A 23867-nucleotide genomic window follows, 5' to 3' on the forward strand; every position below is an offset into this window, starting at 1 on the left:
CCAATCATTGAGGGTATTTAAGGAGGAGATTGACAGGTATCTAATTAGTCAGGGTATCAAGGGATATGGGGAAAAAGCCGGAAATTGGAACTAGATGGGAGAATAGTTTAGCTCTTGGGGGAGCTGCGGAGCAGACTCGATGGGCTGAATGGCCTACTGTTGCTCCTTTGTCTTGTGATCTGGTGATAATAAACGTAATTCTGATTCCTCACTGAGAGGCAATATGCAGTTTAAGACACTGCTGTTGACGCACAATGGGAGGGTAAACCGAAACGACAGGTCTTTGGGGTGAGTCATCAGACGACGATGTAATCCCTGACTCAGTTACTATCCAGTGTTACAAAAGGCCCTCCCATCCTTGCTCATGGTCCAGCAACACATCATAGTTACCCTCCCTCGTCTTGTGTTTAACCTTTCTCTGTGGCTCCTTAAACTTTCCAGTTCATGACTTAGCCCAAAAGTTAGAGCGGGTTTTTCAAGGTGACCCTCACTGTGCAATGCTTGGATACCACCTTTCAGTCAAAATGTATAACTACGGCCTATCTACTCTCCTAAGACATACTTCCCCATGTCCCTGAACAATGTTTACACCTCAACCAACATCAACTTTTCGGGGAAAAAAGGGCAACTTCACTTCCTAGTACATTAGTCACTGCTAAACAATGTATTTGACCTTTGCATCAGAATCTAGATATTAAAATATCCAAAGTTCAAATTTTCTACCACCATTGAATAAACAATTTCAGCAGGAAGTTTCATAGAACATGGACCATAAGACATTACAGCATAGTACAGGCCCTTCGGCCCACGATGATGTAGGATCAACCTAACCCTTCCTTCCCAAAATAGCCCTCCATTTTTATATCATCCATGTGCCTATCTAAGGGTTTCTTATATATCTCTAACGTATCTGCCTCTACCTCCACCCCGGCAGGGTTTTCCACACATCCACCAGTCTCTGTGTTTTATATAAAAAAAAGTTATCTGATATTCCCCTTATACTTTCCTTCTATCATAAAATTATGCCATGTGAAAACATCTTTGGCTATTGATCTTAGAGTTGAATGCAGCTATTCGCCTAGATTAGGGCCATTTTAACGTGTTTGAAATGTGGGCTAATCACATTGGGGATTGTTGGACTGTGTGCTGATTAAAGTCACAGAGTCGCACTGCCCAGAACTGGGCCTCTGGCCCAACATGGCCGCAGTGACCCTCAGGCACCTCTCTCTGCTGATCCCATTTATCCTCCATTCTTCCCCCATCACCTCTCTCTAGGCCACCCATCTTACAGCGGCCTGTTAACTGTCGGTAAGTCTTGGGAACGTGGGCGGTAACCTTAGCACAGGGAAGGAAAACCATTAGGCCCCAGGAAGGATATGCAAGGGCCATGGATCAGCATTGAACCCGGGCCTGTGGAGTTGTGAGACAGCAGGCACCAACCACGGTGCAACTGTGCCACTTATTGGAGTGTTCCCTTCGGCTGTGGAACGGGCCTGAGGTCACAGGCTGATCTTTCCTCTGAAGCATTGGTTTGATCGTCTAATTTCATGTGTAGTACTCATAGCACTTGTAATTGTATAATATATTTGAGCCTCGTTTAACTATGATTACTAAGTGATACATTAGGCTTTGTACAGCAATTTACAAATGAACATCTCTCCTGTCAGATTTCTCTCTCTTCAGCCCTTTACCTCTTCCACCTGTCACGTTCCAGCTTTTCGGTTCATCCACTCCCCCCACTCCAGCACCTCCCTTCACGCTCACTTACTCTCGCTTATCACCTACCAGTTTGAACTACTTGACCTCTCCTCACCTTATTCTGACTTCGTCCCTCTTCCATTTCAGTCCTGATGAAGGGTCCTGGCCCAAAGTGTTGACTGATTATTCCACCCCTTAGATTTAATTTCGGTATTGGTTGACAATATACACACGAACAGTGACAATGCCTCATTTCCTCAAGTCCTTCCTGTACTTGCATTTTTTCCTCTGGCAGCTCCTCAGCAGAAAAGAACTGACCCTCAGCCTCCTCCCCTGCTGCTGCTGTCCTGGGTTGTGTGAATGGCTGCAGTCAGTGCCAGAGTAAACATTATTGATGTTGTTTCCATTTTAACATAATAAAATAAAGCAGAGGACCGGTCTTTGATTAGAGTTTCATCCCATGTTAAGTTTTAGCTGTGAACTCCAGTGAATTGTTCCGTTTGTGGTCACTGCTGAGTGGAAGGTGAGTGTGAAGAACTATACGTACCTATTCAAGCTGACGAGCTCAGATTTCTCTGGGATGTGGACCAGCACCAGGGAGACGAAGGTCAGTTCAGCCTCGCTGACTGGCTGAGGGAGTTCGTGCTGTGGGGCTTGGTGTCCTGAAGGCGTGTGAGGTTGTGTTGATAAGGCTAAACCAAGAAAGGAAGCTGAGAGGTGACGTGTTGCTAACCTACATCCCAGTGTGATCACGTGTGTTCTCTGAAACTGCGTCAAGTACTACGGGCTGACGATGTGGGTCCATGGTGACAGTGTCCCACTCCAGACTCTCTCTGCTGGCTGGTAGCCGGGGAAAGCCGACCGCACAACTTTTCCCTATCAAGCTGGATCCCTCCCCATCAACCGGCTCTCTGTTGCTTCACCCAGTGGCACTTAAACCCTGGAGCCTGGAGCCTGAGACACAGAGTTTCAGAGGAGGCTGGCACATGGCCGTGGCCACCAGTGGCACTCAGGAGCCTACTCCCTCTCAGGGCAAGGAGCCCCCTTCAGGTGTGCTTACCATAGGAGAGGGTAAGCGATTGGTACAAAATCTGATGAGGAGTTAAGGAATCAAGCCTGGGCTTGAGTCCTAAGGTGGAGTGGTGTTCAGGTACGTCGTCATTCCAGCAGTCCCTGAAACCAGGCATGGTTCCTCTGACCCAACTTGGGAAATTGAGAGAGACCCTTGGTTCTGCAGTAGACTCAGGAGTTTCCCATTAGTCCTGTAGTTTGGCTGTATTCCAGCAGGATGCTTGTTGGAGATGAGGCTCTTACCTGGGTCTCACATGCACAGAGCAACACACACACTGCTGGAGGAACTCAGCAGGTCAGGCAGCATCTATGGGAAAGAGTAAACTGTCTTCGCCGAAACCCTTCTTCAGGACTTGCATACACAATGTTCGATCATTCTCTTACCACCGCTTCTCTTAACCCACCGCTCTCCTGGGTGGTGCTCACGCTTTGCTTTGTGCTTCAGGTGAAGGGAGGTGCAGCCTCCCTGGTGGAAGTACAGCACCAGCTGGATAAACTGAAGCAGCAGCACCAGGAGCTGCAGACCGGCCAGCAGAACACCACCTCCCAGCTACGGGAAACACAGGTAATCACCCAACCAGCCTCGCACCGGTGAATAGGAGAGTACGTGACTCTCTGGGATTTGCACTTTGCAGAGTTTGTCGTCTTTTGCATGTTGGTTGTTTGGCAGTCTGTGAGTCTGTGTGTGTGAGAGAGTGAGTGTGTGTGTAGTTCTTCATTGATTGTGTTGTATTTCTTTGTTCTACTGTGAATGCCTGCAAGAAAATGAGGGTAGTAAATGTTGACATATACAATACATACTTCTGGTAATAAATTTACTTTGAACTTTGAGAACTGCTTAAAGGACTTCTGGTCAAGATGGTGCCTGCTTCAGTCGATATTTTCTGGATGGATCATGAAACCATATATTTCACTTCTTTTATGTCTTTAACGTTTGCTTTTGGTCTTGACTGTGATTCTGGAACTGTTGGAGCCTGTGATTTGCAGTTTGGAGATCATTTGGGTATTCGGGCACTCTGCAGTCCCTGAGAGGATTCCGGGAGGCAGAGGCAGCGTGCGGGAACCATGTGGCAAGAAGGCTGCGAGCTGATGTTCCACTCCATTTCACTGATTAAAGCGACAAGGGAGGTTGAAACCGAGGTGAATGCAGAAGGTGTGCACTGGCTGTCTGTCTTTGATCGCTGGTGGGACCATCCTGCTTCTGGAGAGGGGAGACTGCCTTTGATCGCTGGTGGGATCGCTCTGCTATGGAGAGGGAAGACCGCCTTTTGATCGCTGGGGGGATTGCTCTACTACGGAGAGGGGGAGACTGTCTTTTGATCGCTGGTGGGATCGCTCTGCTACAGAGAGGGGGAGACTGCCTTTGATGGCTGGTGGGATTGCTCTGCTACAGAAAAGGGAGACTGCCCTTTGATCGCCGGTGGGATCGCTCTGCTACTGGAGAGGGGAGACTGCCACTGACCCCAGAGTGTGTTACCCAGGTTTTCTGTGTTTTGGATATGGACTTGGACATTAGACTTTTTATAGTCTTATAACTTTTTATATTCTGTGTTTTTCACCCAATCTTTCTCATTTTTCTGTGCGCAGGGAGGGGAATTTGGGGGGGTTGATGCGCCTGTTCCGTTTTTGTTCGTTTTTTTGTGCAGGGAGGAGGGATTTGTGAGTTGATGATCATGCTGCCATTCTTTTCTTTCTTGGTTTCGTCACTATCTGGAGAAGAAGAATTTCAGAGTTGTATACTTTGATAATAAATGAACCTTTGAACTTCTGAACCTGGACTTGGCAACAAAGCCAGCAGTTACTGTCCATCTCAGTCTAACCGTGTGAAAGCAGGTAACACTGCACCAGTGTGATGTGTGTGATAAAAGTGTTCTCAATCTTGTGCATTCCCTGAATAATAACTTCAGTTTACTAGTACATCACTGGGCTTAGTTTGAAACAAGGATTTGAAAAGTGCTGTATAACTATTTCTATCCAACTCTTTCACAAGCCAGCAAGGTGATTGAAAGAACTGTTGTTGTTGTGCTTTATTAATAAATAAAATGAATAGATTTAAACAAAAATCATAAGGTGGTCGGTGTGTTCAGGAACTCTATAGAAGTTTGTGATTTTTTTAGGAAGTCTCCTGTCGTGCTTGGGATGTCCAAAAAAGTGATGTCTTTATTCAGTTTGGAATAAGGTGGTCAGCATTGACAAGGAATGCAATGCCTATGCTTTAATCTCTAGAAATAAATAGCTGAGATACTCTCCAAAATCCTTTGCTGCAGAGTGATTTGGAGCAAGTGCTGCGGCAGATCGGGGACAAAGACCAGAAGATTCAGAACCTGGAGGCCCTGTTGCAGAAGAGTAAGGAGAGCATTGCACATCTCGAAACCGAGCGGGAGGACCTTTTTGTTAAGATTCAAGATGGCAAAGGTGAAGTGGCTGTCTTGAATCAACTGCAAGAGAAGAACCATGCGTTGCAAGATCAGGTACACAAGTTTTCCTTTTGATGTTTGCACAGAGTTAGGTAAAGTGTGGACTAATATTTCTATAATGAAGTGTCCATATTCATAGCATAGTTCATATGCTGTTTCCAAGAAGTTACTTATCATTTGTATTCAAAATGACAAATCTTTTATAAACAGATCATCTATGAAAAAAAAAAGCTGCAGATGCTGGAAATGAAATTAAAACAGAAAATGCTAGAAACACTCAGCAGGTCAGGCAGCATCTGTGGGGAGTGAAACGGACGACATTTCACTTCTGAGATGTTTCCTCTGAACTGGGAAAGAGAGAAACCAAGTTAGCGTTCAGTTGCGGGGAAAGACAAAGTGGGGTGTATATTCAAAGGGAATACCTTTGATAGGGCAAGATCAAATGACATTGCAGTTAAATTGTAGTTAAGATCAAATTTTGAACGATCTGATTAATTGCATCATCAGCTGCTATGTTAACTCATTTGGTCTCTCCAGGTATTTATTACTAAAGACACTGAAGATGAGACTAGACTCAGGGGAGGAAGCACAACACTGTTTCTTTTCTTACCCATTAAATGGATTGTCAAAATCAGCTAGTTAATTTTCACCTTGTTGATTCTTAAAGATGATTTCTCAGGAGTCCCACCACTTTCCAAATCGACATCCAAATGACAATTACTTATGTCCGGTAGTAAACTGATAATAGCTTTTGATGAGACATATGAGAACTCTGCAAAGACTAGTTAAAGTAGGAATACTAGTTTCTTGATAACATGGCTCAGGTGGTTTTGATCAACAGTGTTGGCCACTGAATCAGCAAGAATCGGGCTGGTAGATTCCAGATGTTTTTATCACAGTCCACTTTGGCCAGTGTTCTGACATCCAAGAAGTCAAAGTAAATGAATTAGAGAACTTTGAGAAGAGTTTGATTCTATTAATTTTCAAATCCATAATAGTTTTAAGCAGTGAGAATTATGTTTCATAATTTCATCTACAGTAATACAAAAAATGCACTTCCAAAGTAGCACAGATCCATGTCTGTAGGTGGTTGTATGTGAAATTGTGTCTTGTAGATCTCTGCTTTGCCTTAAACTTTTACAAATCCAGAAGCTCCCAGTACCAGCCTGGTCACTCTGTTGAAAACTAGCTAATACTGGCAGATGTCTCAGGGCGTGCTCTACGTAATTCCATGTATGGGGAATTTAATTTCTATTTTACCTGTAATTTTATTCACCACACGCTGTTGTCCAGTATAATTCACCTGCTTTTATTGATGGTTTCATTCTGATTACAGGTAGTTAATGAAATAAACTTTAATAACAGGTCTGCTTTGCTTCTGTCTGATTAATTCCAGGTAAAACAGATCTGTGTGCCAAGGTGATTTCCTTTGCTGGGATTACTACATTTCATAAACCCCTCATTAAAATGGCTGCAACTTCAGCCCTACCTCAATAGTTTATTGTTACAAAACAGTGGCTTCTTAATATGCCAATGTTGAGGATTATCATTAAAGTCACCAGTGGTATGATGATCAACTTATAATTCCTTCCCCTCCCCTCACTTTCTTATTCTGGTTTCTGCCCCCTTCCTTTCCAGTCCTGATGAAACATTGACTGCATTATGTCTGTTTTGCTCAGAATCTGTTATGTGTATGATGACAATAACTGTAACAATGATGATTTTTGTGGGTGTTGCTCCCAGTGTTTGAAGTCACCAGTGGTGTGATGACCAACTTATACTCCTTCCCCTCCCCTCACTTCCTTTTTTGGCTTCTGCCCCCTTCCTTTCCAGTCCTGATGAGACATTGACTGCATTATGTCTGTTTTGCTCAGAATCTGTTGTGTGTATGATGACCGTAACTGGAACAATGATGATTGTTGTGGGTGTTGCTCCCAGCGTTTGGTGAAGTCACCAGTGGTCTGATGACCAATACTGTAGCGATGATGATGTATGTGGATGTTATCCCCTGCATTTGGTGACTGTCTAGTTCATTGAACTATTAGGTGACTCAGTTAACGGAGAAACTGAAAAACCAAACAGAGAGCCATAACCAAGCACAGGAGAACTTGCACAAGCAAATGCAAGAGCAGAAATCCCATCTACATGCAGCTGAAGACCGAGCTCGATCCCTCGAGTCTACCATTAGCGAACTTACCGGTCAGCTCAGTGAGACCAAGGAGAAGATGGTTCAACTTGACTTGCAGGTACTGTGTTTTTGTTTGTGCGTTAACCTGTTAGCCCGTTAGCCCGATACACTCATCCTTGCATCATAAACACCATGGCTTCGAGAATCTGGTTCAGACTTCCAGTACTTGGGTGAACTCTGTCAGACAATGAACTGACATTATCAATTGAAAGAGGAAATTACTAAGTGTACCCTGTTAATTAGTGTACTGACATTAAGTCAGATTGGAGAAGCTGGATTTACCCATCTTGGAATGTGGGAGATTAAGAGGAGATGTAACAGAAGTGCTCAATATTGAGAGTTTCCAGTTCACTGATGATGTATGACTGCTGTTAAACTCTCTCCTTGTCCTCCTCACCACTAACCCCCCCATTGACCTGGTTCCATTCAGATTCAGAATCAGAATCAGGTGTATTATCTCTGGCATGTCATGAAATGCGTTGTTTTGTGGCAGAGGTACAGTGCAATACATAAAAAATACTATACATTATGATAAGATTATATATACACATATACACACACACACACACACACAATTAAGTACAAGGGGTGGTTGATAAGTTCATGGCCTAAGGTAGAAGGAGTCAATTTTAGAAAACGTAGCACATTTATTTCTCCTACATTTACACAATTGGTCCAGCAGTCGTGGAGCATACGGATCCCTTCTTTGTAGAAATTAGCATCTTGGACCTCCAGAAAGTGGTCCACAGCAGGAGTGATTGATAAGTTCGTGGCCTAAAGTAGAAGGAGATGAGGAGAAACTTCAAACTTTCTGCATTTTCACTCAAAGAGTTGAACTGCACGTGCACGTAACAAGAGCTGTATAACTCATCTCCTTCTCCCTTAGGCCACAAACTTATCAATCACCCCTGCTGTGGACCACTTCTTCAAAGAAGGGATCCGTATGCTCCACGACCGCTGGACTAAGTGTGTACATGTAGGAGGGGACTATGTTGAAAAATAAATGTGCTAGGCTTCCTAAAATTGACTCCTTCTACCTTAGGCCACGGACTTATCAATCACCGCTGGTAAGTAGGGCAAGAAGAGAGCAAAAGTAGTGAGTAGTGTTCACGAGTTGGGTCATTGTCTGTTTAGAAATCTGATGGCGGAGGGAAAGAAAATGGCGAGTGTGAGTCTTCAGGTTCCCGTACCTCCTCTCTGTTAGTAATGAGAAGGGAGCATGTCCCTAGCGATGGTCAGTTCCTAACTATCCAGCCGCAGGCTGCATCAGATTCAGGTTTCTCTCTCACACGTACATCAAAACATACAGTGAAGTGCATCATTTGCGTTTGCACCAATTCATCCATGAGTGTGTGGGTTGCAAACAACCATCATACCTGTGGATGTGGTGCGGTCAGCCCACAAGGTTTTATTTCCGGCCCACACTGTCCTCAATCCCATCCAAGTTGAAAGAATTGAACCCCGATGCCCCAAGCGGTAATGGAGTGGTGTTAACCACTACGCTACTGTGACGCCCTCTGTCCATTGACCAGTCACCAAGGCTTTTGCTTTGAACCCACTTTAAACCCCTCTACCTCCTCTGAGGCTCTGCTTGAGAATCTTGACTGTGTTTGGCCGAGACTGTCTTGATAACTGATGGGAGTCAATGTGAAATACAGTTGACTGCACGCCTGCCTAGCATGGTGCACTTGTGCTACATTAGGAGTTGCTGTTGTTTAAACAGAACTGTTCCACTGACCGAATCTAACTTTAAGACACAGGCTTAAAGTGAGAAGTGGTGCTAAGGACGGTCTTCGTATGCATTGACTTGCTTCTGTCAGAAATACACTGCCTGAAGGCGCGGTTGAAGCAAATTCATGGTAACTTTCTGAAAGTGTTGGGATAAGTGGTTCTAAGGAAAAAGATTGAAAGGAAAGTGAATTGGGACTTGGAGGATACCTCTAACAAATAATAGACATAGACACATTGGTCTAAATGTCCCCTCGTATATAATGGGGCTGCGATTATGGAGATCTTTATTGTTTAACTCGTATAAAGGTAGACAAAGCGATGCTGGAGAGAAGTATCTATTGGATCTTGTTACGTTTGGATTCAAAGGTTCTGTGGAAGTCAGGAATGAGGCATACAACTTACTACTCCTGATTGTTTTACTAAGTGTGACAAGAGTGGAAAATGAACGAGAAAGAGGAGCTAAGTAAACAAAGGAAAAAGGAGTTGTGGTCTTCTCACGCTCAGAGTGGAGATAATAGACAAAGTTCCGGTGTTAACAATGAACTTATAACAACCTGATTCAAGTGGCAGGACACCTGCTACAGAAAAATAAGAAGCTTCTGAAAAAATACAGAAGCAATTGCACCATAATTACTGGAAAATTCACTGAACAAATAATCACATGTAGATAGGTAACTATATAAAAATGCAAACAAGCATAGGAAAGTTAAGCTACAAGAAAAAGCAATTCTGCATCCCAGGCCAACATGTCCAATACAGATTGAAGATATTTTGATTATAGGTTCCCTACTGTCGTATTGAGATGACTGTCTCAGCTATTGTAGGAAAGTATGGAAAGTTTACTGCCCTGCCCTACCTGATCACCCCATGCTCAGTATACCACAGGTGGCGATCCTGGAGCTACTGGGACAGAAGCTCGGTGTACATAGGCATCATGAAATTGGCAGGGCTTGAGCTGCAAGTTCTCTGTAAAGCCAAGGGTTGGCAGTAACATTTGACCACTGCTGGTGGACTTCACATTCTGTATGGCCTTAAGAAGTACGGTCACAAGGGTACCGAAAGCAAGAGGACATATAGTTAAAGTGAAAGGAAGGAGTTTTAGGATAAACACAAGAGATACTGCAGATGCTAGAAATCCAGAGCAACATACAAAATGCTGGAGAAACCCAGAAGGCATCCATGGAGGGGAATAATCAGTGAACATGGGAAGGAAGGGGAAAAATCCTGAATAAAAGGATTGGTGGGGGGGGAAAGAAGGACAAGCTTGGTGGGTGATAATGAAACCAGTTGAAGGGGAAGGTTAAGTAATTTACACAGAGCAGTTGATATCTGGAATACCCTATCAGAGAACATGACAGAGGCGGGTACAGTCGCAGTGTTTAGGCAGGATGTTAAGCAAGTGTGGCACAGAAGGCCCTCAGTCCTAATGTGGGCAGCTGGGAAAATGGGCAGCATGGATGTGATGGGTTGAAGGGCCTGTTTCTGTGCTGACTCTGTGTCCACGACTCGATAGGAATCTAGTCTCCACTCTGCGGACCCATATGAGAAGCAGGGTTTTTGTTCACCACAGGAAAGCTCGAACCGTTACTGATTCTTCTTGTAATCTTGGTGTCATTTCTTTTCACTGAGTTGCATGGCAGGTCAGGGATTTGAGTCTCAAGCTCCAGGGACCTGAGCATCAAAATCTGAGCTGCCCCGTCAGTGCATTGTTGCACTGTCAGAGATAAAGTCTTTCCTGTGAGATGTGAAACCACCACCATTCTAACAGATCATGGTCGATCTGCCTCTCGATTCCCTTTTTCATGTCTAGGTGCTGTGACAGTGACTTTTAACTTCGTAGGAGTTGAGACATCAGCTGAAGTCAGTTTGGATGCTTAGTTTAATAAGATCAAAATGTAATTCAGTCCCTATTTTAAAGCTGAGTCTACATTTCTATGCAATCTGATTAAAGTTGTTCACCTGCATCTTCATGGCCCTAAGGCTATAACAATAGCATGACAGCAACAATTTAAAAAACCCAATTATCTACATTTATAATGATGAATGTTTGTAGATTTAATATTTTAAACAGACTGTAAATGTAATATCAAGTCCAAGATTAAGTTTATTGTCATTCTACCGTACACATGTATACTGCCAAACGAAACAACATTCCTCCAGATCAAGGTGCACAACACAGTACGTATAACTCATACACAACACAAAGGTAATATTACCACAAACAAATTAACAAATAATGAGATGCATTTACGACACAAGTCGAAAAGTAAATGGATACACTGCTGGTGCTTCATACGTGGTGGCAGTGAGTTCAGTAGTCTTACAGCCTGGGGGAAGAGGCTGTTTCCCATCTGAGCAGTCCTCGTCCTAATGCCATTGTATCTCCTGCCTGATGGTAGTGGAGTGAGGGGGAGTCAAGGAGATTGTTGGCTTAGTGAAGGAATCATTGACAATGCTAAGGGCTCCTGATAAATATCTTGGAGAGATCCCAATGATCCTCCCAGCAATTCTTTGTAGGGACTTGCAGTCAGGTACTTTGCAATTCCCGTACCAGACAGTGATTCAGCCAGTCAGGACGCTCGCAATGGTGCTGCCCTAAGTTAGAATGTTGGGGGGGGTGGTGGGGAGCCTCGCTTGGTTCAATCTCTTAAGGGAGTGGAGACGCTGCTGTGCTGTGCTTTATCGGCTGAAGACCAGGTGAGATCGTCTGCTGTGTGCTTTCCCAGAAAACTTGGTGCTCCTGATTCTCTCCATTTAGTGCAGTGTGGTGTGATCTGCCTGCACTTTCCTAAAGTCCACAATCATTTCTTTGGTCTTGTCCACACTGAGACTCAAGTTGTTGCGCTCACACCGTTCTACCAGCGGCTGGACCTCCAGTCTGTACGCTGTCTTGTCATTGCTGGTGATGTGTCATAGTGAACTTAATGATTAGATCTTACTGATCTAGCATTGCTTCAGCAGCGGGCTGAGCACACAGCCCTGGGGAGTGCTGGTGTTCAGTGTGCTGGAGCCACACCCTGGGGAGTGCTGGTGTTCAGTGTGCTGGAGCCACACCCTGGGGAGTGCTGGTGTTCAGTGTGCTGGAGCCACACCCTGGGGAGCGCCGGTGTTCAGTGTGCTGGAGCTAGAAATGTTGGGAGCGCCAGTGCTCAGTGTGGTGGAGCTAGAAATGTTGTTGCCAACACAAACTGACTGGGGTCTTTTTGTCGAGAAGCTCAAGGTCCAGTTATAGAGCGAGATGTGAGATCCAACAAGGACAGTTTACCCACCAGCTTCTGAGGGATGATCATATTAAGGGCTGAGCTGAGGTCAGTAAACAGCATCCTGGTGTATGAGGTGCCATTTTCCAGGTGGGACAGGACAGAGTGGAGTGCAGAGCCCAGAGTGTCATCAGTGGACCGGTTTGAGCAATAAGCAAATTGGGAAGGGTCCAATGTAGCATGAAAATGTGATTTAATGCAGTCCAAAACCAGCCACTCAAGCACTCCATTATTGTTGGGGTCAGTGCCGCTGGACGGTAATTAAGGCAGGCAACTGTTGCTCTCGTGAGCACCCAGTTGATGAAGCCTTCGGGGACAGTGGACTATTCCAGAGAGATGTTGAAAACGTTATTTGAACCTCTTGTTAACTGGGTTGCACAGTCGCTCAGCACCGCTATCAGGGCCCCACAGCTTTACGTGGATTGACCCTGGTTAGGGTCTTCCTCACATTCAGCTGCAGGCAGACAGAGTGCCTGTTCCTCGGGGTAGGAGGGGAAAGGGGTCGCTCCTCGCCAGCATATCATTCTGTGCAGAAAAAACATTCAGCCCATCAGAAAGAGAGGTGTCACTGTCATTGGTGTGCAGGATGGACTCGTGGTCCTTTGTGGTTTGAATGCCCTGCATATGCGCCATATTTGATCTAAGCCACTTTGAAGTAAAACTAACAGGTGTTTTCATAACAGTGCTAATCTGCAGCTTGCTATACCATGAGGCTGGGGATGCCATCGGGAAGGAGGTACAGGAGCCTTGGGTCCCACACCACCTGGTTCAGAAACAGTCATTACCCTACATGAACCACACAGATAACTTCACTCACCTCAACTCTGAACTGAGTCCAAAACCTACGGACTCACTCAACTCACGTTCTCAGTATTATTTATTTATTTATTTATTTATTTTTGTGTATTTGCACATTGATTGTCAGTGGATGTATATACTTTTACAGTACATTCATTCTATTGTATTTTGTTTTTGGAAGAAAATGAATCTAAAGGTAATTTTTGGTGACATATACTTTGAAAAATTTGCTTTGAAGCTTGAACTTTGAAACGGAAGCTTAAAACCGTCAGTCACTCGGCTTTAGCTGGAGGAAAATTGAGTAAATGTGATGGAGATGTAGTTCAGCCTTGTTCTAATCAAACTGAGGGCTGAACAGCTTTTTTCTCTGAGATCCCATTTCCACAATTAGGTGACCCATACTGGCCACTAATTGCTGTCTTTCTTGACATTTTCTGAACTGTTTCAGGTGAAGGGGAAAACAGAGCTGCTGCTGTCTGCTGAAGCATCCAAAAATGCCCAGCGAGCTGACTTGGAAAACCACCTGGAGACTGCCAAGCAGGCACTTCAGGATAAAGAGCAGGTACCCACCTAACTTTCACAGTCCTGTGCTCTATCCATCGTTTGCCTACTGTACACCCTTACTATCACCGCCCCCCCGTATTTAAAGCAAACCTTTTACAGTCAAACTACAAACCCCTCCGACAGTGGCAATGAAGCACCATGAATCCCGGAGAGTATAGGTACAAAGTAAAGCAATCATTATGATCGTTTTCTGTTGAGGATCCTGCACCCACGTATGCAGTGGCAACATATCTACAGAAAGCAAGCTCAGACAAATACTTTACAAATTAATTTGTCGCTTCAAAATTAACAACGTTGTAGGAACGATGTCGGTCACAGTCGTAGAGCATCCTAACAGGCCTTTCAGCCCACCATGTGCATGCTAGCCCCTTCGCCTATCTATTTTATTTACTTATTTAGCGATACAGTGTGGAACAGACCCTTCCAGCCCAATGAGCCGCCCACCCAGCAACCCACATATTTAACCTAATCATAGGACAATTTACAATGACCAATTAACCTACAAATAACAGCAGGTACTTTAGAATCATCAGCACCTAAACAGGCTAAGAATAGAAGGATGCTGGCTTAACTGGTGACCAGTACATCTTTGGACTGTGGGAAAGCTACACCAATTCTATTTTCCTGGATTCAGACACATCCCTCTGTTCTTTGCCCATTTAGGTGCTGAAGATCCTGAAGTCCCTGCTGCCATTTGTATTAATATTAGATACTGTACTTTGTTTCAGCAGCTCTGCTTTCAGATGGGAGTTACAAAGAAGGGCAGCAAATAGTCCAGGCTGTGATCTATTTCTCTGTAAATGTTTTAAATGCAGTGTGTCCAGCTTGGACAGCAGACTGACACCAGAAATGTCTGATAGTCTGGAGGTGGTGCTGATGAAATAAGTGGAAAGTACATCCCCTGAGTGTTGTAATCAATTAAAAGTTAACCACACTCCTGTGTCTGTGGAGACACCATCAATCCTTCCATAGTTGATGAGAGTGAACTATCTATTCACCTGTGACCCAAGTGCTCACTGACTACAGTGACCCGCAATCTCAATTTTAAAATTTGAATCCATTCTCAATCCCTCCCAGTTGCCTCAAATTTCCCCAAGCCTAAGTCATTAGATGTGTGTGCACTGCTGATTCGAGTCTTTGCTTGGCCCCAATCTCGGAATGTGCCACCAACTGCAACACCCTTTCCTCCAATATTTCTGCCTTAAACCCTCCTTGGCACATCTCCTTCTGTAGCCTGTCTCTGGGATCAAAGTTTAGCTTGTCAGTCATTATAGCACTAGGCTTGTTGATGTCTTGAGACATCTTACCATGTTGAGGGTGCTACAAGTCACTATTGTACATCACTGAGCCAATATCTTATGGACTTGCTTTATTTCCCCAGGAGCTGACCAAAGTCAAGGCTCAGCTGGACCAACTGACATCAAAACTTAATGAGAAAACAGAGTACTGCAGCCAACTTGACACCAACCTGAGAGAATACAAGGAGAAGCAGCTCCATTCTGAGCAGAAAATCGAGCAGCTGGAATCTCAAATTAAGGTCTGTAGTGCACGAACAATAAACACTGTCTCTGAAGATATTAGTAATGAGCAGCCAGAGATTTGTGTGTTCAGTATCCAAGTCTGAGAGAGGAGAATTGTGATTTATTTTCATGTTTTGCTCATTTATACTTACACTGACGTCTAACTTGTGTCACACAAGTATTTTAGAATAATCCTCAGTAGGTATTTTCATAGCTGGGTAATTAGAGCAACACACACACACACAATGCTGGAGGAACTCAACAGGGCAGGCAGCATCTATGGAAAGGAATAAACAGTTAATGGTTCAGGCCGAGACCCTTCATCAGGACTCAGCCCAATGTGGGTTCTGTGCTGAAATCAGGGTCTCTGCCCGAAATGGCGACTGTTTACTCTTCTCTGTAGATGCTGCTTGACCTGTGGAGTTCCTCCGGAATTGTGTGTCACTTTTGAAAGGCAGAAATGCCCACAATGTACACTACAGAGTCACGGTCATATTTTAAGAGTTTTGCTCGACATTTCTAGGTATTAGCAGTGTTGGAGATAGGGCACTTTGCAGATGTTCATTCAAACAAAAACTTACTGGGATACAGTACTGTGCAAAAGCCTCGGGCACATATAAAAAGCTCACGTGCCTAATTAAGTCTTTTGCCCAGTATTGTATTTGTCAACATGGAGTGGAGAGCGAATCCTCAAATCTGGCAGGAGCAAAGGATGTTGGGAATGGCGAGGGGGCGACGTGGGACGGGTGTCAGAGAAGGGGTGTCAGGGTTGGGGGTGTAGTATGAGTGCAGACTCACCCAGCCCTGAGACACCAGGCAAAGTCATTTGATTCCAAGCAATTGATTTATTGATCATTACAGAATGTCTCTCTGGTGCTGCCCTCTCCCTTCCCCCTTCCCACTTTCAGTCCACAATAGAGACCCATATCAGAATCAGCTTTATCATCACTCACATGTCATGAAATTTGTTTTTTTTGTGGCTGCAATACAGTGCAACACGTAAAACTACTACGGTTCTATGCAAAGGACTTGGGCACCCTAGCTATATACATGTGCCTATGACCCTTGCACAGTACTGTATATCCGAACTTTTTATCAAATAAGACTGTATTTCCCCCAAAATCAGCTTGGTTTGATTTTCCCTAAAGTGTCAACCACAGATTCAGATAAACTACCCAGATAAATCCCATGACCGTGAGATCAACTCAGAAGCCAGCTCCCCAGCACCCCCGTGTCTCCCTGGTACTAGCCTGGTAGTCTGGAGTCTTATGTAGAATTCCCTGAATGAGCAGAACTCCAATGACATTGGAGGAACTCGGCACCAGCTAAGCAAATAGTTGATTTGACCTCGTATGAACCTGCACCTTAAAAGGGACAAAGGCCACAGACTGACGAGAAAATGACAGCTTCCCTTGGAAAGAAATTGCTGTCTGTTCATCACTGGGTTTAAATCCTACGCCTAAAACACGACTTTCTCCACGTGATCTATGGGGTGGTGCAGTACCACAGCAGTTAACACAACGCTTAACAGCCCGAGCTGAGAGATCGGGGTTCAATTCCTGCCCTGCTGCTGTCCACAATGGGTTTGTACGTTCTCCCCGTGATCTTGGGAGTTTCCTCCGGGTGCTCCAGTTACCTCCCAAATTCCAAAGACGTACGTTAGGGTGAGTGAGTTGTGGGCACGCTAGCTGGGCGTCCAAAGCATGGCGACACTAGCGGGCAGCCCCCAGCATAATCCCGGCGAGTTTGGTTAGAAGCAAACGACATATTTCACCGTGTGTTTTGAAGCACATGAAGCTAATCTTTAATCTCAGGAAGCAGGCATCCCACTGGCATTGAGTAAATCCTAGACAGTTGGTGAATTGTTTCGACAACATTAAACCACGTGAAGGCTGAAACTTGTGTGCCCTGTGTACTCTAGAGATATTAATGGCACACAAAAATCAAGTACATTGGTTTAAGATGCTACAAGCAGCTTTGGAAATGAAATTTAAACCCCATTGTGTGCAGGCTGTCTGTACTGTAAACTGCTAATAACTTTTAAGTGGAGCGGGAGTGGTTTCACACGGGGACTGGCTGAAACACGGTGCTGTAACGAGCTTTCACTTTCAGAAGCTGGAGTGTGACGTGGCGAAGGCAGAGCAAAATGAGAAGCGAGTCCAGGGAGACCTGCAGCTGCTCCACAAACAGCACGCTGCTCAGGAAAGCCAGATCAAGGAGCTGAACCTGCAGCTCGAGGCAGAGGCGAAATCGTAAGGATTGAAATGACTCTAATTCCGGTTCAGTGTTTGCTTTGTATTGAATCTTGTAGCACAAGAACGGCGATGGGGGGATTTCATTGAGACATATTGAAAGGCCGAGGTAGCGTGCATGTGGAGAGGATGTTTCCAACAGTAGGAGAGTCCAGGACCGGGGGCACAGCCTCAGAATAGACTGACATCACTTTAGAACAGAGATGAGGAGGAATTTATTTAGCCAGAGGGTGGCGAAAATGTGGAATTCATTGCCACAGACAGCTGTGGAGGCAAAGTCATTGAGTGTATTTAATTGGAGGTTTATAGGTTCTTGGTTAGTAAGGGCATCGAGGGTTTACAGGGGGAAACAGGAAGTATGGAGTTGATAATAAATCAGTTATGATGGAACGGCAGAGCAGACTTGATGGGCGGAATGGCCTAATTCTGTTCCTGTGTCTCTTTCCATTCGGCCACTTTGCCATACTAGCTCAATAAAAGCTGTCTAATTCATTGTTTCCGTCTAAGTTCTTTCAATTATGTATTCAGTTCCTGTTGAATATCAGCTTTGTCAGGTAATGCATTCCAGACCATAAGGTTACGGTATTTTTTTAAACGTTGTTTTAGCTGTTTGTAACTGTCAACTATCTCCCAACTGTAACAATTTTGAACATCTTTATCAGATCTCTTGATCTTTGCTGTAAGTGGCTGGTGAAAAAGCCATTTAGAACGCTGGCCTTTATCAGTTAGGACACTGAGTATCAGAGTAGTTGTGTAGTCGTGTGTGTCATTGGTGAAACTGCACGTGGAATACTGCGAACTGTTACAGGCAACATGTGGTTAAACGGAAAGAGTGCAGCAAGGATTTGTGAGGATGTTGCCAGCATTAGAGGGGCTGAGTTAAGGAGAGGTTAGCCAGCCTGGGTCGTTATTCCTTGGATTTTAGGAGAATTACAGAAATGTTTAAAATTATGAGAGCCATGGTTAAGGTGATAGTAATAGTCTTTTCTCCAGGGTAGGGAATCCAAAACTAGGGGGCATTGATTTAAGGTGAGAGGGGAAAGGTTTAGAAGGGACCAGAGTTGCAGAGTTTTCGTGCAGAGGCTGAGGTGCGAGGAGGAGTGATTGAGGGAGGTAGAATAGGATCGTTTGGGAAGCACTTGGAAGAGCAAGACTGAATACAGGGAATTCCCAGGGTTCGGAAAGACTTAACGATATACGCACTCGTATACAAGTTGTATTCCTTTCAGTAGACCCGTATACCCCTCAGGTCATCTTGTACACTGAAATTTTCAATAGAGCATAGTATTTCTTCCTTCTGGAGTGCCGTGCTTCACTGCTTTCATATACCCATTTCACCAGTCTATCTGTGCTCTCTCAAAGTGTGATGCTGTTCTCCACGAAGCCTATTAAATTTTGAATTTTGTGTCATCGCCAGACTAGGAGACTTTGCCCTGTGTGTATCCGACTTCAGACAACTCCTATGTTTTGGAAGGTGTTGAGATTTTGATATCAACCCTCTGGGGGCACTGCAGTTTTTTCCCTTCTCTTGCACCAGCAGCCTGTCCCCTCTACTCCTTTCTGCCTAGCGAATTCAAAGTTCACCCCTCGCTCTCTCCCGCTGGAGCTGTGAAATGTATATTCAGTAGGCTGAGCGTTCAAGATCAAGTGGTAGGATGGTTCCAGGTTAGGGTGGAGGAGCAACACCTCATATTCCGTCTGGGTAGCCTCCAACCCGATAACATGATCATTGATTTCTCTTACAGTAATGTCTCCCCCTACCCCCTCTTCTTTCCCCCTGTTCTGGCTCCCCTCTTGCCCCTTCTTTTCTCTTCATCTGCCTCTCACCTCCTACCATGCTGCTCTAGATGCCCTTTCTTCCATGGTTCACTGTCCTCTCCTGTTAGATTCCCTCTTCTTCGGCTCTTTACCCTTCCTGTTTATCACCTCCCAGCTCCTCACTTCACCATCCGCCCACCCAACTTTCCCCCTCACCTGGTATCACCTGTCATCTTCTAGCTTATACGCCTGCTGGCATCACCACCACCTTCTTTACCCCCTTCCTTTTGAGTCCCGATGAAGGGCCTTGGCCTGATAAGGTGATTTTAATCCTCTCCGTGGATGCTGCCTGGCCTGCTGAGTTCTTCCAGCATTTTTGTTTGTTGCTCATTGCCCATCCGTCTGACGGCCAATTGTTAAAACAGAATTGATGACGGACTTTTCCTTACTTCCAGCCTTCGTGGCACAAAGCAGGAACTGGAGGAGAAATCGGAGGCCCTCAGTGAGATTCGGAAGCAAGTGCAGGAGTGTGAGAGTAAGAAGGAGCAGCTAGCAGAAGAACTGAAGCACAAGACAGAGAGTGAGAGCAGGATGCAGGGGCAGCTGGCGGCACTCGGACTGGAGAAGGAATCGTTATCCAAGGAGCTGACGGACACCAAGGAAAGTCTTTGCAGGGCTCTCGAGGAAGCACGGGCAGAGTGGGAGAAAGACCGGCATCTTCTGAAAACTACTGTTGATGAGAAGGTCGGTGTGAATTAGAATTGGTTTGTTATCGTCACATGAACCGAGCTCCAGTGAAAAGCTGGTCTTCCTGCTCATACGTGGTGCATTGAGACAGAACGAGGAAAAGCAATAGCAGGAGGCAGAGCGAGGTGTAACGGCTGCACAGAAGGTGTATGTGAACGACAGCCTCACCCGGTAGAGCTGTTGTAGGGCCCTGGGTGGAGGTGTGGGGACAGCTATTGATTTATTATTGTCACATGTACCGAGCTCCAGTGAAAAGCTTGTCTTGCATACTGTTCACACAGATCAGATCGTTACACAGTGCATTGAGGTAGAACAAGGCAAAACAATAACAATGCAGAATAAAATGTAACAGCTACAGAGATAGTGCAGGCGAACGATGAAGTGTCAGATTATAACGAGCTAGATTGTGCGGTCGGGAGTCCATCTTAACATACAGGAGTTCTGTTCAGAGACCTGATAACAGCAGGTTAGAAGCTGTTAAGTTTTTTACACAGCTTTCTGCAGCTGCCTGTGGTCACATTGTGCATTGAAAAGCTTGTCTTACCTACTCTTGATGCAGATTAAATGGTTACACAGAGCATTGAGGTAGAACAAGGTGAAACAATAACCAAAGGCAGAATGAAGTGTACCGGCTCGGGGAAAGTGCAGTTGAATGACCTGCCTGTGGATGACTCACATGGAAGGGCTGCTTTGAGCCCCGGATGGTGGTGAGGGAGGAGGGTAGGGGCAGAGAGAGTTCAGTGCAAGTGAACAATAAAGTGCAGGATCGTGAGGAGGTTGTGAAGTCAGAGTCCGTCTTATCAAACTAGGGAACAATTCACTGTAATAGTCTTAGTGCCCAGTGAGTATAGCTGTTGAAAAGAGATGCCTGCGTGAGATTACCGGCAGTGATCTTCGATACAGAACCTGCATTGCTGTGCTGGAGACCTAGGTCAATCCTAACTTCAGGCACTGACTGTGTGGCGTTTACGGGTTCTCCCTGTGGCTGCGTGGGTGCCCGCCGGGTGTTTCTTTTCCTCCTTTGTTCCGTGTATGTGCAACTTCTGGGGGTAGGTTGGTTAAGCAGTCGCAGTAATTTGCTCCCAGAGGTTGTGGATGATGGGATTGATGGGAGAGTAGGTTACAAGGAAAATTAATGGGGGAATGGGATTGCTCTGTGAACCACCATAGACCTGATGGGCTGAATGGCTTCCTCCTTGTTAACAACTTTATTTAGAAGTACAGCTCGGTAAAAGCCTGCTCCAGTGAACCCGCGCTGCTCAGTTACGCCCATTGCCCTACTAACCCGTACGTCTTTGGAATGTGGTCACAGCGAGAGTGTACAGATAGCAGCAGGACTTGAACAAGGACCACTGGTGCTGTAAAGTGTTTTACTAACCACTGCGCTACCCGCCCGCTATGTTGTGTGGAAAAATGCCTTTTATGTCTCTTGTGACCTGCTCTTGTGAAGTTGAGTCCTGCCCGGAACATCGACTGCTTACTCTTTTCCATAGACACTGCCTGGCCTGCTGAGTTCCTCCAGCATTTTGTGTGTGTTGCTCGGATTTCCAGCATCTGCAGATTTCCTCCTGTTTATGATGGGAAGTTGCCTAGTTTCAGGGTATTTTAGGGGGCAGTTGGGAGTGAGGTGATTTAATGTTACTGTGAGGCCTGGAATCATGGGAACTCAGCCATGTTAGGGCCATGCATTTCCCTTCCTGCGGAGCAACGGACTTTTATTGCAGTCCTAAAGATCCTGCTTACTTTCACTGGTAACACTAATTCTATTCTTCAAATTCTCCAAACAGCATTTGTATTAAAAATTTGAGCTCTGGAATGTCAGTTGAGACTTCTGGACTTTAGTCCATTTTCATAGTCACTAGCTTTAACCACAATTTCATGGTTTAAAATTACATATTACACTTAAACTGTGTGTAGTGTCTAGATCCATTTCACTGTTGATATTACTGAGCCATGTTCATTAGTGAGATGGTGAGGTGGGTCCTGCTGCCTTTGTCAGGGTGTTTATCTTCTGAACGCTTTCTCCGTGGGTGGCTGCAGTCGTGTCTCTTCCCCACCCCACCCTTGATGAATGCAGAAGCTGTGAAATGGCCCTTATCTGGCAAAGTAAGGGAGGGGGGCCTCTGATAGGCTGGCAGAGCACCCACCCAACCTCACAGTGTTTCATTTCAGTTACCGTGACGCTGTTTCCGGTGACCACGTTTCAGGCCGAACAGCCCTGTTTCCATCAGTTGTGCCGTGAGCTGAGTGACCGTGTGCGAGGGGAGAGTGACTGTGTGTGAGGGGAGAGTGACTGTGTGTGAGGGGTTGAGTGACCGTGCGTGAGGGGCTGAGTGACCGTGCGTGAGGGGCTGAGTGACCGTGCGTGAGGGGCGAGTGACCGTGCGCGAGGGGGGCTGAGTGACCGTGGGCGAGGGGCGAGTGACCATGTGCCTGAGCGGCTGAGTGACCGTGCGCGAGGGGCAAGTGACCGTGTGCCCGAGGGGCGAGTAACCATGTGCCTGTGTGCGAGGGGCTGAGTGACCGCGAGGGGGGTGAGGGACAGTGCCTGAGGGGTGAGTGACCGTGGGCGAGGGGGGCAAGTGACCGTGTGCCTGTGTGCGAGGTGTGAGTGACCGTGCGCGAGGGGCTGAGTGACTGCGAGGGGGGCGAGGGACGCTGTTTCCGCTGACTGTTCAGTAAAATCTTTGATTGCTTTTAAAACAAGCAACAAAGAGGTGGGGGTGTGGCACTGTTGATCAGAGATAGTGTCACAGCTGCAGAAAAGGAGGAAGACATGGATGGATTGACTACCGAGTCTCTGTGGGTGGAAGTTAGGAACAGGAAGGGGTCAATAACTCTACTGGGTGTTTTTTTTAGACCACCCAATAGTAACAGGGACATCAAGGAGCAGATAGGGAGACAGATTCTGCAAAGGAGTAATAATAACAGGGTTGTTGTGGTGGGAGATTTAAATTTCCTAAGTATTGATTGGCATCTCCCTAGAGTGAGGGGTTTAGATGGGGTGGAGTTTGTTAGGTGTGTTCAGGAAGGTTTCTTGACACAATATGTTGATAAGCCTACAAGAGGAGAGACTGTACTTGATCTGGTATTGGGAAATGAATCTGGTCAGGTGTCAGGTCTCTCAGTGGGGGAGCATTTTGGAGATAGTGATCACAATTCTATCTCCTTTACCATAGCATTGGAGAGGGATAGGAACAGACAAGTTAGAAAAGCGTTTAATTGGAGTAAGGGGAAATATGAAGCTATCAGGCAGGAACTTGGAAGCATAAATTGGAAACAGATGTTCTCAGGGAAACGTACCGAAGAAATGTGGCAAATGTTCAGGGGATATTTGCGTGGGATTCTGAATAGGTACATTCCAAAGAGACATGGAAAGGATGATAGGGTACAAGATTCGTGGCACACAAAGGCTGTTGTAAATCTAGTCAAGAAGAAGAGCTTACGAAAGGTTCAAAAAACTAGGTAATGATATGAATCTAGAAGATTATAAGGTTAACAGGGAGGAGCTTAAGAAAGAAATTAGGAGAGCCAGAAGGGGCCATGAGAAGGCCTTGGTGGACAGGATTAAGGAAAACCCCAAGGCATTCTACAAGAATGTGAAGAGCAAGAGGATAAGACGTGAGAGAGAATAGGACCAATCAAGTGTGACAGTGGAAAAGTGTGTATGGAACCGGAGGAGATAGCAGAGGTACTTAATGAATACTTTGCTTCAGTATTCACTACGGAAAAGGATCTTGACGATTGTAGGGATGACTTGAAGTGGACTGAAAAGCTTGAGCAGGTAGATATTAAGAAAGAGGATGTGCTGGAGCTTTTGGAAAGCATCAAGTTGGATAAGTCACTGGGACCGGACAGGATGT

At 45.4% G+C, this 23867-nt stretch overlaps 1 protein-coding gene across 4 annotated transcripts in view; it reads left to right on the forward strand.

Annotated features, from left to right (window-relative positions):
• Positions 1-23867, forward strand: part of eea1 (early endosome antigen 1) — a 140409-nt gene that overhangs the window by 63340 nt on the left and 53202 nt on the right. For 3 of the 4 annotated variants that reach the window (XM_063072297.1, XM_063072300.1, XM_063072299.1), the window contains 7 exons: positions 3215-3334; positions 5037-5240; positions 7232-7432; positions 13612-13725; positions 15109-15264; positions 17360-17499; positions 19713-20001. In XM_063072297.1, coding sequence (XP_062928367.1) covers positions 3215-3334; positions 5037-5240; positions 7232-7432; positions 13612-13725; positions 15109-15264; positions 17360-17499; positions 19713-20001 — 1224 coding nt within the window. The remainder of the gene's footprint in view (positions 1-3214; positions 3335-5036; positions 5241-7231; positions 7433-13611; positions 13726-15108; positions 15265-17359; positions 17500-19712; positions 20002-23867) is intronic. The other variant, XM_063072298.1, reaches the window with a different exon arrangement.

The sequence above is a fragment of the Mobula hypostoma genome, chromosome 20 (genome assembly GCF_963921235.1).
Source record: "Mobula hypostoma chromosome 20, sMobHyp1.1, whole genome shotgun sequence".
Classification (NCBI taxonomy): Eukaryota; Metazoa; Chordata; class Chondrichthyes; order Myliobatiformes; family Myliobatidae; genus Mobula; species Mobula hypostoma.